Source organism: Rosa rugosa, chromosome 3 (genome assembly GCF_958449725.1).
Source record: "Rosa rugosa chromosome 3, drRosRugo1.1, whole genome shotgun sequence".
NCBI lineage: Eukaryota > Viridiplantae > Streptophyta > Magnoliopsida > Rosales > Rosaceae > Rosa > Rosa rugosa.
The window spans coordinates 36,900,111-36,913,586 of NC_084822.1; the positions used below are offsets into that span (position 1 = coordinate 36,900,111).

A 13,476-nucleotide genomic window follows, 5' to 3' on the forward strand; every position below is an offset into this window, starting at 1 on the left:
AGATCTTGGGAAAACACGGTTTTGTCTCGGAATAGAACTCGAGCACCGTAGAGATGGGATTATGATCCATCAGTCAGCGTATACTCAAAAATTACTAAGGCGCTTTAATGAAGATAAAGCAAAGCCTGTGAGTACTCCCATGATCGGCCGTAGTCTTGAGTCCAGAAAAGATCCATTTCGTCCAAAGGATGAGGACGAGGATTTATTAGAGGCTGAAATATCCTATCTAAGTGCAATAGGCGCATTATTCTATTTAGCTCAATGCACAAGACCGGATATCTCATTCGCAGTGAACTTGTTAGCTCGACATAGTTCTGCGCCAACACGCCGCCATTGGGTTGGTATAAAAACAATCTTTCGATACTTAAGAGGTACGATTGATATAGGCTTGTTTTATCCCTACAGAGAGAAAAGAAAAGACGGAAGCATGGGATCGGACCCCACAAGGCAAAAGGCCACCTTCCAAAATAAAGGCGCTGGCGACACCGTCCATGGTAGCCAACGTTCTTCTCCTCCCTTTCATCAAAATAATAATGATGTTTTGATGGGCTTTGCTGATGCAGGGTATCTCTCTGACCCTCACAAAGGTCGCTCCCAAACAGGTTATGTCTTTACCATGGGAAGCACCGCGATATCTTGGAGGTCTACAAAACAGACCCTTGTTGCTACTTCCTCAAATCATGCAGAGATTATCGCTCTACATGAAGCTGTGCGTGAATGCATATGGCTAAGGTCTATAATTAGACATATTCGAGGAAGTTGTGGCTTGAAGTCTGCCACGGATGAACCTACATGCATTTATGAAGATAATGCAGCTTGTATTGAACAAATGAAGTTAGGTTTCATTAAAGGCGACAACACCAAGCATATATCGCTAAGTTCTTTTATAATCAACAACAACAATCACTTCTAAATATTGAAGTAAATCAAATCCGATCAGAGGATAATATAGCAGACTTATTTACTAAGTCGTTACCAAAATCCACTTTCGAGAAACATGTGAAGAGCATCGGATTGAGAAAGTTATCTGAACTCCCATAATTGTAATTATCAGGGGGAGTTGAAATTTGGAGGAATATCCAGACCATCGTGTACTCTTTTGTCCTTCGTCCAAGGTTATTTTTCCCACTGGGTTTTTACTTGGCAAGGTTTTAATGAGGCACATCTTTAGTATGGTCGCCCCACTTATACTGCATCCCTCTCATAGACATATTACCTACTTATGATGCTGATAAAAAGACTCCACTTATCTCCGAAGATACTTTATTGCTACTCCACACTCATGCGCGTTGTGCTCTTTTTCTCCTTCGACCATGGTTGTTTTTTCCCACAGGGTTTTATTACTTGGCAAGGTTTTTAACGAGGCAACTTAGAAGCGCACCACCAAGACATTACTCTTAACATGAAATATCCAAGGGGGAGTGTTGTAGTAAAAGTATAAATGTCTACATCATGGAGTATGTTTGGTAAGCACTTGTTGTAGTAAATGTATAAATGTCTACATCATGGAGTATGTTCAGTAAGCACTTGAGAAGTGGAGAAGTTTGGTAACAAAATATGATATTGTTTGTAGGGTAATTCACACTACTTTGTATCCCTATATAAACCCTCCATTGTGAGAAGAATAAATCACTCATTCACTCTTCAATCTCTCCATCTACACTCTCTCCTTCTCTCTGTTTAGTTTTCGATTATTCTTAAACACATGGGACATTAAGTTTGGCTTTGAGTGCATATGTTAATAATAGTTTTTTATGATATTCCATGTTTTTACTGTGTTTTAAATAGATTATTGCCTATTTCTATAGACATACCAATGTCAGCGAGAAAAGTTAAAGCATCAAAGTTGTTAAATACACATCCCTAAATGTTCTGTGGTAGAGACCTATGTTTCAATTATTGAACTACATATTTCAAATTCAATTTAATTATACATTTGGACTGCTGCTTGACAGCTAAATTCTGTGAAATTCTAGGATAAGATCAGTTCTAGGTTCTTCTATGTGATGAGTACATGTAGAAGTTTGGTTCCTGCCTTTTGGTTCTCAGTTACATTTTTTCCAGAAAATTTTGTGGCTCATTAGGAGGGAAACATTGTAATACTCTTTGAATTAATCTTCAAGTTGTCCTAAGCTGTTCTCTTTTTATGAAAATTTAATTTTTATGAAAGAAGCGTTGCATTTTCTTTCAGACTTTTGTTTGATCATGTTAAGCATACCATAGTATACATTACATGAAAGGAAAAGGAAAAAAAAAAATGAAGGCTGTCTACTGTTGGCTGAAAGACTCTGGCTTTATTTATAATTGAACCAAGTTAATAACACCTCTAAAAGCCAGAAACTATGATTTCCATTTCGATCTATTTGTGCAGAGTGGACAGAGTTCTTGCAAAAACTTCTATTTTCTGAAAGAAACTCTGAAACTGATTGCCTATTGGCTATTGTTCACCAAAGTTTAGTTTGGCTACACATAGTTTTGGTGATTTGGGTGGTACACGGTGAATGAACACAATGCAAAGTATATTTTCAACACTTAGAGAACACAGTATTTAGGGAACCTATAACAAAGGTCTTTTCGCTGAAATGCTGAGTATTTAGGGATGTGTTAATTGTTCATGGCTTACTCGAGTGTGCTTATTCAGCTTTGCTTATCTTTGTTCTGCATTATTATGAGACCTAAAGAGCCCCTTGACTTGAATCCTTGAAGTTTGATTTGTTTTTGACCTGGGATTGCATCTTTTGCCGGTGAGACATCCTCATCATAAACTGAATATTTACTATTTTCAAGAAAGAATTAGATTCAAAACTAATTTAATTACTAAAATGCGTATTATTTTATGAAAGAGTCGTTTTGGTTTGAAAGTTGAGCAACCGAGAGCATCTCAACATTTCAACAATTGACGACTGATTTTGATGAAGACTACCGAGTGAGTGCACTGCTGCTTGGACAAGGTTAGAAATTTTCACTCTTTATTAGCCCCTCTGCAGTTTTTGTGTTTGTGATTTTCTAAACCGCAATGTATCCCCCAAGACACCGCCTATGAAGGTGTGTGTTTTTTGGTAGTCACTAACCCCAAATTGTTATTCATCTAATCCCATCACAGGCACTATGGGAAGAGCCCTTCTTAATTACTACTTAATAGCTGTTGTTCTTGGCTTTTTTACACTAATTGATCACAAAGAAGACAGTCATTAACCAAAGTTCTCATTTGGCTTACAAATCACAATCAGGCCCCTAGGCCAATTCAGCCTAAGCAGACTACACATTTGAATCAGGATCATTTCTAGCAAATACTGTGACATCCATCAGATTAGCCCCACACTAGTCGATTCCCAACGACTTTTCATCACATTCTGAGTATCTCAGTATCTGATCATTTAACACATTCAGTGACAAACATAGTTTTAACACAGAATCAGCAGAGAATTTAGGTCCTAGCTTTCATTGTACATACGTGCCTTCCCTATTAAATTTAGTTAGAGACGTGTAAACGCCTGTTAACCAAGTATGAATGTAGGCAATTTATTGACTGCACTGAGTGATAATGGAGGTAAATCTCTGTTTCTTTTATTTCCTCTAGCAAAAGACAATTGCAATATTTTACTTTCACCTGCTTGACTAAAAGGAACATTAAAAGCGCTTTCAACGAAAACTATTATTATTATTTTTTATTTAACTCACCCCACCCTTACATATGTCAATGAGAATTAAACCCAGAACCTTTAAAATATTAGAATTATAATCTACAATGTTAAACATGTGACCTTTAAAATGTACATTATTCTACTAAATTTTCAAGAAAATAACACCTTTGTCCTTTTCTTTTTAACTTCCAAGAGGGTAAACCAGTCAATGACGTTTTTGAAGAACATTACATTTCTGAAAAGAAGAGAAAAGGGGACCATGCTCCTTTTTTTAATTTCAACCATCGGTTGCCTTTAAGTTTATAGCCAATTCTCCTTTTGACTTTTGAGCCTCAGTTTATTTGTTCTGGAGATTGGATATGGCTCTTGTAAGATCAGCTCATCCAGAACCCTCCTCTTTCCCAAATGCTTCTCCTTCAATATCTAGTCATGATGTGTTCTTGAGTTTCCGAGGTGAAGACACTCGGAAGACTTTCACTGACCACCTCTATACAGCCTTAATGAATGCAGGCTTTCGTACGTTTCGAGATGACAATGATCTTCAAAGAGGAAAAAATATTAAGCCGGAACTGGAGAAAGCCATCGAGCAGTCCCGAAGTTCTGTGATTGTGTTCTCCAAAGACTATGCATCTTCTGGTTGGTGCCTTGACGAGCTTTTGATGATCATGAAACGGAGGAGGACAGCTGATCACATAGTTTTACCCGTCTTCTATGATGTCGATCCATCCCATGTGAGGAAGCAAACAGGAAGTCTTGCGAAAGCATTTGCTAGACACGAAAAAAATCAATCCTTGAAGGGCAAGGTGAAGCGATGGAGGGAAGCACTTACAGAAGCTGCAGATCTATCAGGAATGGTCTTGCAAAATGAAGCTGACGGGTATGTACTTTCATTCAAAGTAGCTAGTCCATATTTTGATGTTCACTTAGATTAGATCTCATTCAGAGTCAACATAAATGCTTAAAAGCTCTGTTTCACTCTTAACTACTCTTCTGACATGCATCTGATTGCTTGAAGATCGACTAATATCTTTGTCATGTTGTTTCCATGGGACATCAGACACCTCATATCTTACAATTTTACTATCTGAAGTCATGATTCTGACTTATTTACCTTAATTTTCACTGCTATTTATAGGCATGAGTCAAAGTTCATAAAGAAAGTTGTCAAAGTAATTGAAGATAGACTGAGGCGCACACCCTTGAGCGTTGACAGACACTTGGTTGGAATCAAGTCTCAAGTTGAAGAGATCAACTTGTGGTTAGAAGATGGATCAACTGATAATTTCATACTTCTAGTCTATGGAATGCGAGGAATTGGAAAGTCGACCATAGCAAAATATGTTTATAATCTGAACTATCACAGATTTGAGAGATGCAGTTTCCTTGAAGATATCAGAGAATTTTCCAAACAATCTAATGGCTTGGTTGATTTGCAGAAGCGACTTCTTTATGATATTCTGAGTGGAAAGAAAGTCAAAATACAGGGTATTAGTGAGGGGATAGCTAAGATTGAAGATGCTGTGAGCTCTAGAAGGGTTTTTCTTGTTCTCGATGATGTGGATCATGTGGACCACTTAGATGCATTACTTAGAATGCAAAACCGGTTCTATCCAGGAAGTAAAATTATCATAACAACTAGCTGTGCAGGACTGGTAGAAGCTCATCGACAATTTGTTAAGGTGCATGAAGTTAATACTTTGGAGTTCGATGAATCTTTGGAACTCTTTAGTTGGCATGCTTTTGGACAGAGCCATCCCATTGAAAGTTACATGGATCTTTCCCGAAGGATAGTTGATCACTGTGGACAACTTCCACTGGCTCTTAAAGTTTTAGGTTCTTCTTTATCAGGGAAGAGATTAGGTTTTTGGAAAAGTTATGTAAATAAATTGGAAGTAATTCCACATGGTGATATCTTGAAGACACTCAAAATAAGCTATGAATCCTTACAAGATGATCATGACAGAAACTTATTCCTTCATATTGCATGCTTTTTCATCGGAATGGAGAAAGATGTCATTGTTACAATTTTAGATGACTCCGATATCTTCCCGGAAGTTGGCATTCAAAATCTCATTGATAGATGTTTGGTAACAATTGAATACAACAAGGTGCAAATGCATAACTTGATTCGCGACATGGGAAGAGAAATTGCTCGTCTAGAATCAAAGGAGCCAAGAAAACGCAGAAGATTATGGCATCATAAGGATTCTATCAAAGTTCTGACAGAAAATAATGTACAAAACATTCTCCTTTGTTGTACATGTTTATGTTTCTTTTTGTGGATATGTGTGTATCTTAACCAACTGTTTTTCTTTCTTATTTTCCTTAGGGTACCGAAGAAATTGAAGGTATTGTTGTCAATATGCTACTGCACCCTACATATACTTCCCCTTCAAGAAATGCAAGTAAGGTAGTCTTGGAAACCAATGCATTTACAAGGATGCACAATCTAAGATTCCTCCAGCTTAGTCATGTACAACTCAATGGAAGCTATGAAGAATTTCCAGCAGGATTAAGATGGCTGTGCTGGACTAAATATCCTTTAGCTTCTTTACCCAATGAATTCCCATTAGAGAGCGTTGTTGCTCTTGAAATGTGTTACAGTAATTTGAGACAAGTTTGGAGGAGAACAAAGGTATGCCGCTCTACACATTATCCTTTCCTTTCTATTACTTTGGGTGTTTTTTTTTATCATTAATTATACCTTTAGGAGAATAAACTCTCTAATTATATGTTTTCCTTTTGTACTTATGCAACAGTATATGTATATCCCTTCGCTAAAGGTCCTAAATCTCAGCCACTCTCATGACTTAACTGAAACCCCTGACTTTTCGTCTATTCCCAATCTTGAGAGACTGAATCTTAGAGACTGCGTAAGCTTGATTGATGTCCATGAGTCTATTGGAAGCCTAGAGAGACTTGTTTATTGGAATGTAGAAGATTGCACAAGTATTAGGAGGCTTCCCAAGAACATTTCTTTTCTAGTTTCACTGGAAGTACTTATCATTTCTGGTTGTTCAAGTCTTGGTGAGTTTCCAGTGGACATGAGGAAGATGGAATCTCTCAAAGAATTTCAGGCAGATGGAGTTCCAATACATCGGTTACTAGTCACTACCACCAGGGAGGTCGAACTGTGCTCAAGTCCGATTCAAGAACTTTCTTGGGCTTCTTATCTTCCAAGGAATTTAGTAAACTTGAGTCTAAGAAACTGCAATCTTTTGGATGATGATTTTCCTAGTGATGTTGCTAATCTATTGTCATTGCAAAACTTGGATCTCAGCGGGAACCCAATTTCTAGGCTACCGGATTGTATAAGAGGTGTTACTGGCCTCCAAGAACTCTCTTTCCAAGATTGTACAAAGCTCAAATCACTTCTAAGGCTACCAGATTCACTTATTTTCATTATGGGCGGGTGCACATCATTGGAAAAAGTAACATTTCAATCTCTTTCTCGAACTGATTGTGATTGGTGGTCCAACCATAACCTTGTTGAGTTACAGGGTGACTTCAAGATGGAACCCATTGAAAGAGTTGATAAAGAAATGCTAAAACTTTTGAGTCTAGGCAACCTGGAAACCTTGGAAAACATTTTGATGGACAGTACATCCTTTTCTCGATGGAAGGGAACACATCCCGTCCAGGTCTCTCTCTCTCTCTCTCTCTCTCTCTCTCTCTCTCTCTCTCTCTCGACTAATATCTGATTTCCATGATATAGGGACTGTACGAAAATGGTATATTCAGCACATTCCTTCCTGGAGACGAAGTTCCAGGCCAGTTCAGCCATAGAAGCAGAGGGTCCTCTGTATCCTTTACTGTGCCTTTACTTCCCAATCTCAATATACGAGGGCTGAATGTCTTCTCGGTCATAGCACAATCCAACAACAATGATTCTGATCCTCTGACCAATAGTGTCAATATTGACGGTTTTTATCCGGCAATTACCGTCGCGATTAATAAGAGCAAGGGGCTGAAGTGGATCTATGGTCCACAATTCTATGGCGTTCCAGGTGAAGGAAAAGATGTGATATGGTTAAGTCACTGGAAGTTTGGGAATCGACTTACATGTGGTGATAAGGTGACTATTTTAATATATACAAAATCTGATTTCAAGGTGAAGGAGTGTGGCATCCAGCTTGTTTACTACGATGAGAAAGATCAAGAGAAGATAAGTGGTACCCAACTTGGGGCTTCCACCGTGGACGATCTTTGTTTCCTCCGAGCTGGAGTTCGGTCAACAATACCCTGTCATCCGCGCATTGGAATAACCTTCATGGGCCGCTTACTCTTCTACGAAGGAATAGAAGATAATGACCTCATTAGGGATATCAATGAAAAATCAGGTAATGCGTCCTTAACTATCCTAATTTTTTAATAGATACACAAAAACGAAATAGTATATCATAGGCAACTCCGTGAAAGACTTCCCAGTGGATCCAAATTCAGTTTATGTGGGAATTGATTTGCTAGTACTATTTCATGTTTATTTTGCAGAGAAAGAAGAAGGGCAAGAGGGTGACCTCGTCCTCACTTTTGCAGCACAAAGTGGCAGCAATAGCAATAAACGAGGTTTGATCAGCAGAGGTTGGAAGGGGATCATGATGGCCACCATCCTCATTCTTTCTCTTCCTCTGGTTACTCGCTCTTCTCTCTTCCAGCAGCGAAAGAAACAACAGTCCACAAGCCCTCCATGAATTTGTTGTATTGATTGGACACAAGTCATATCGTACTTCCTTCTCTTATTATTTCAAAAAGTATAATTTTGAATCACTGGATTTATACCTTCGGTTGGTTTTGTTGTCTATGTGATTCAAAATTAGTGTATGGTTTTCTGCTTGATGGGTAGAACATTTACTATATACGAAAACCTCCTATACTGTTCATAAGCACTGTTCTGTTCATACAGCAGTGGAATGATGGTTTTGCCCCTGAGGTTTAGAAAAGGGTCGGTGGTGTTGTGTGTTCGGGAGACTTCCATCGATTGTAGTCATCAAGCTCTGACATACAGGGCATATGGGCTTAAGCTGTCCGATACAACGGAGACGGAAGCATCGACCGGATCGATCAGGCTCTGACGTACAAAGGTTGGCCTGAAAACGAGTAGGACAGGTTTGGTTTTGTAGGCTTATTTGCCAAATTTGAGATTTTCAGTTATTGATTTGATGTCATCGTAGGTTGCTGGGGTGGGAAGGAGAAGAGAAGGGATTCAAGAATCAAGATTGTGGTGGGCTTCGGGGGAAGGGTTTGGGTTTGTTTTCGGAGTGGTGGATTCGAAAATTTTGATCGAGTTTGGGGGATAATTTTCAGCAGGAAAAAGGTAAGTGTTTGGTTTGGGTTTGTATGGGTTGTTTTGAAATTGTGTTTTGATTATGAAATCTATTTGTATTTGTTGTTTGCTTTACAATCTCACTATTTGTTTCTGCGATCAATTCATATTAGAGATCGATTTTTGTTTGAAACATGGGTTGAAATTTAAAGGGATTCAAGCTAGGCTTTTCAATTTCATTGCGATGGTTGTACAGTTTGACTGTGCAGTTATCATGTGGGTGGGCTGGTTTGCCCTTTGATAATATATTAAGATAAGACTTTGAACCAAAAAAGACTCTGGTATAGTTTGCCTTTAGTTGATTTATATTTGTTACCGTTTACTAAAGTATGATTCTTTTCTATTGCAGGTTCTGTTGTGTGTCTTGGACTATTTGGTTTTGGTTAAAGGAGTTTTGTGATAAGCAAATTATAATTTGAAAACAGGTGAGAACATTGTTCTATTTGTCATTTTTATAGATCAATTCTAATCGTTAAGTAATTTTTTATTTCTTTTGATTGACTGATAGTACTAGGTAGGAACATGGATTTGCAGGGTCTTCAAAGTTTGTTAGCATAAATTGGTATTTAGCTTTTTGTCAGTTTTTGAGTTCAAGTTAGAATTTTTAACAATATGATATAATGGTTTGAGTTTCATAACGAAATTGTTTCATAATTCTTATTTGCCTATTTATGCAGGTCTGCTGTAGGAAATCAAATTGTCAAGAAAAATCGTTTTTGTAGCCTGAAGTATATTGTGGTGGTATTAAGAAGACTGAGGTGAAGATTGCCGATTCTAGATAAATTGAATCAAATTCACTGTTCACTGCAGGTGAAATTTTTCAGAAGTTCATTTTTCTACTTATGGGGCTGTGATGGTTGATGGTTGCTACATATTCCTTTACTTCTCGATCTTTTGACTTTGGACTTGATTTGATTTATCTTTCTCTTCAAATCAGAACCATAGTCTTATGCTTTTAATTGGTATACCATACTCTCGATTCGTTCCACCCATTGTATATGTAGCTAGTAGCCTCTCGCATAAGCCAATTACATACAATCTGAAACCTTGCTTTTAATAATTTGTGATTCATTGGCATATATGCTGGACCTTTATTTTAATGATCACCTTAATTTATTTTAATTTTTAAAAGTTAAAGGCAGTAACATCTCCTTTTAGTTATCTCTGATTTTATTATGATTTTTATGTAGGTGTTGAAACATGGGAATGATATACATTGCTCAACTTTGGAACTTGCTTCTATGAGTACTTTGACTTCCAATTTGTAATTTGTACCAGTACAAAATTTAACTTTTGAAAGTTATTTCAGTTTATAAAGAATGAACTTTATTGGTTCTTGGGATTCTGTAGTGATTGATTATCCTCTTCGTTGGAGCAGATCCTACTATGTATATTAAGTTTGACTTGGGTTTGGACTACTGTTAACGTTAGTGACCGAGGGGTCTCTAGTTAGCTTTAGAGAGAGAGAGAGAGAGAGAACGACACAAGAAGTATAGTGGTTCATTTCTCGCCTTAGCGGGAAACTACGTGCACTTGAATGTTTAACTAGTGTGTTCGGGCCTTGCGGCCCAAAGGGATTACATGAGATGTAATGGGATGTTGAGTAAGTGGGAAGGAGTCTCCTTCTATAGGGGAAGGAGGCTCCCTCTTTTATATTTTCTTAGATGTGGGACTCAAAGTTACTATTCTAGTCTAGAAAAGCATATTGTGGAGGCAACTTGGCAAGGCCGGAAAGGTGGCTTCCCGGCGACGGATTTGCGTCTTCCGGATACCGTAGCGTAGCTTGAACATAGGACTACAAGATGCAAGTAGCGGTTGGGCCTCACCATGGCTTGTGGGTGTCCCAAAGAGGGTGTTAATTATGCTTGGTGAGATAGCAAACTAGTCATGCTAGTAGGTATCTACAACTACTATGCTGAAATGAGTACTTGGGACATTAAGTTTGGTTTTGAGTGCATATGTTAATAATAGGTTTTTTATGATATTCCAAGTTTTTACTGTGTTTTAAATAGATTAGTGCCTATTTCTATAGACATACCTGTTTGGCTCCAATTTTGCTGCAGCTGGTCAACAGTCTCTGGTGTGCGCGGGCGTGCCAGCACCGTTCGGGTGCGGTCGTCGGGGGTGTCCCTTGACCTGACTTCTATCAAGCGATTGTAGACGAGGAGAGCACCAACCTCGTCGTGGGATTCTTTCTGCCTCGTGGTGAGGACTTTGCTGAAGTTTCTTCTTGTTAACACAATCGATACTCAATGTTGTAGATCGAGCAGAGCGACATCACCGGGAAATGTTGAGATCTTGCTAAAGTGTGACTTTAGCTTGGCTGGGTTGCTAGGGCGTTACCCTTGCTTGGCTGGTTCTGTAACCGTTGTGGTCGCGGCACTACCGTCGGCTCCCGAGGAGACTAGGACCGAAGCACGTTGACAGAGGGTTTGGTGGCACTGAAAGTCGGCTTCTGAGAAGACTAGGACTAGGAGTGTGATCACCGCTAAGAGAAAGAGAAAGAGAGGGAGAGGAGTTGCTTTTAGAGAGGTTTGCTCTAGAGAGAACTTAGATCATCTTAGAGATGTTGTTGTTGAATGTGAATGTGTCAATTGTGTTTCAATGTAACCTCTATTTATAGGCTACCATGCCAACTACTTTGGCATTAAACAAATGAAAGTGGAGCACTAATTGGAGATAAGGGAGGTGGAGGTGTAGGTGGAGCACTAATAGGAATGATGAATTTGGGAGATAAGGGAGGTGGAGATGGAGGTGGAGCACTAATAGGAATGATGAATTTGGGAGATAAGGAAGCACTTTCGGCTCCTTTATTCCTTCATGTATATCTCCATCAGAAATTCAGATTCTGGCCATGATGTCTTCATAAAAAATGTTCCACTATGAATCTAGATCATGCTGACCAAATTTCAGAGCTTTCTTCCATGTGGTTGGGCCGAAAATGCTGCTGGACCTCTTACAGGTCCAGTTTTCCAGTTTTGCTTCTGTAGAAAATTGGGCTGATTGTTTGAAGGTCTTCCACTCAAAAAAAGCTCTTGCACTCTTCATAAGAAATGATCCTTGGGCTGTCTAGAATGGATCTGGAAAGTTTCAGCACATTTCAATTTCATTTGGTTAGTCTGCCACCCCTCCTTCCTTGTCTAGCTCGGTTTTTTCTAGCCGAAGTAGGAAAATATGCTAAAGTTGACTTGTCATACTTCCATAGTAGGCTTTATTTAGCCTCTAAATATATATTTCGAGCTTGTCGACAATATATAGCTTGAGCCACTGACATTGGCTCAATTTCTCCAACACATGCCTTGTCAGGCCAAAATGTTCATTTTGGGTCCAAACATTGCCCCCCAGACCTCGAAGTCAAAGGTCCTCGTCTTGACTAAAGAGGTCTTGAATCAGCACTCCTCTTATAATGTCGTTGCTCCAAAGCCACTTGTATTGGCTTGACTAAAATTACTTGAACAGTAGCCTCTCTCCCTCTTAATTATACATAGTGAGCATACATATATTAATCGCCAGTCTTCCTTCGTGAACCATCCTTTGCGAGGCCATGTAATTAAAACCACTTCGCTGCCAACAATTCGCAACCCAGCTTTCGCCACAATTATTGGCAAAAATATTGATTTGACCTCCTCCACTGCTAATACCATACTAGGCATATTAAATGCCTCTTGTATATGTGCCCAGACCAATACCAATGGCCTCATAAGTATATTAGCAAGTTCCAGCCACTATTAGGCAAGAACACAATTTTTTGCATCCTCCGCGACGCACAAATTTGAAACTCTTTTTGTATTTTTGTATTTTTTTTTTTTTTTTTAAATTTTAATAAGACATTGTGAATCAAGGTTAGACATGCGGCCCAAGTATAGTCGTCTAGACACAAATTTTCTTTCAAATCCTTTGGGCAACCTTACTGAAATGGCCAGGTGGGGGAGGGCGAACAAGAGAGGCAGAATCCATTTTGGCATGAGCTACTCCCACATAGTGGTTTAGGCCCATTTGCACGCACTTCTGGATTCAAGAACCTGTCATGAACGTTGTCCCCTTTCTAGACACCATTTCACATAGGCTATACTTACTAATATGAGAAAGGTCATAAGTGTGAAGACAGTTCAACAAGTGTTAATAAAAGCCGCCCTTAACCTTAAGGGACCTGAACTAGGCACCAATAAGGAGTTTAGGCCAATATTAACAAAAGAGACTTCACCTATTCCATTATGATTCACAAATGACGAAAATAAAAATGAAAACTGAAAATTGACAGGAAATTTAAAAACAAAGAAAGAAGTTAGCAGCACTATATTTGGCTAACCTCCAGAAGGCCATAGGGGAGGCCATCTATGCTTCACTCCAAGCTCCGATGTATCAAAATTTGTAGGGTAAAAATCCCTCCTATGAGAGCTTGTAGAAAAAGAACAAAGATACTTCTCGTTGAAGAATTTGGAGGAATTTGGCTCGTGAGAGGGGTATTCTTGCCCCCCAAGTATCTTTGTTGGTTGACGAGACATGATC

The 13,476-nt window shown here is 38.8% G+C and overlaps 1 protein-coding gene across 5 annotated transcripts; it reads left to right on the forward strand.

Annotated features, from left to right (window-relative positions):
- Window positions 1–3,920: 3,920 nt before the first annotated feature.
- LOC133740416 (disease resistance protein RUN1-like) lies at window positions 3,921–10,304 on the forward strand. Of its 5 annotated transcripts, none has more exons than XM_062168366.1 (11): window positions 3,921–4,521; window positions 4,780–5,878; window positions 5,974–6,279; window positions 6,404–7,285; window positions 7,360–7,984; window positions 8,136–8,725; window positions 8,816–8,958; window positions 9,317–9,392; window positions 9,476–9,529; window positions 9,645–9,777; window positions 10,158–10,304. In XM_062168366.1, exons 1-6 carry the CDS (start codon window positions 4,004–4,006, stop codon window positions 8,333–8,335), a joined length of 3,630 nt encoding a protein of 1,209 aa, XP_062024350.1. In that variant the 5' UTR covers window positions 3,921–4,003; the 3' UTR covers window positions 8,336–8,725; window positions 8,816–8,958; window positions 9,317–9,392; window positions 9,476–9,529; window positions 9,645–9,777; window positions 10,158–10,304. The 5 variants fall into 5 exon arrangements, with proteins under 5 accessions (XP_062024350.1, XP_062024351.1, XP_062024347.1 ...); XM_062168367.1 differs by lacking the exon at window positions 9,476–9,529 and having other exon boundaries at window positions 6,404–7,075; window positions 7,145–7,285; XM_062168363.1 differs by lacking the exon at window positions 9,476–9,529 and having other exon boundaries at window positions 8,136–8,750.
- The last annotated feature ends 3,172 nt before the right edge of the window (window positions 10,305–13,476 follow it).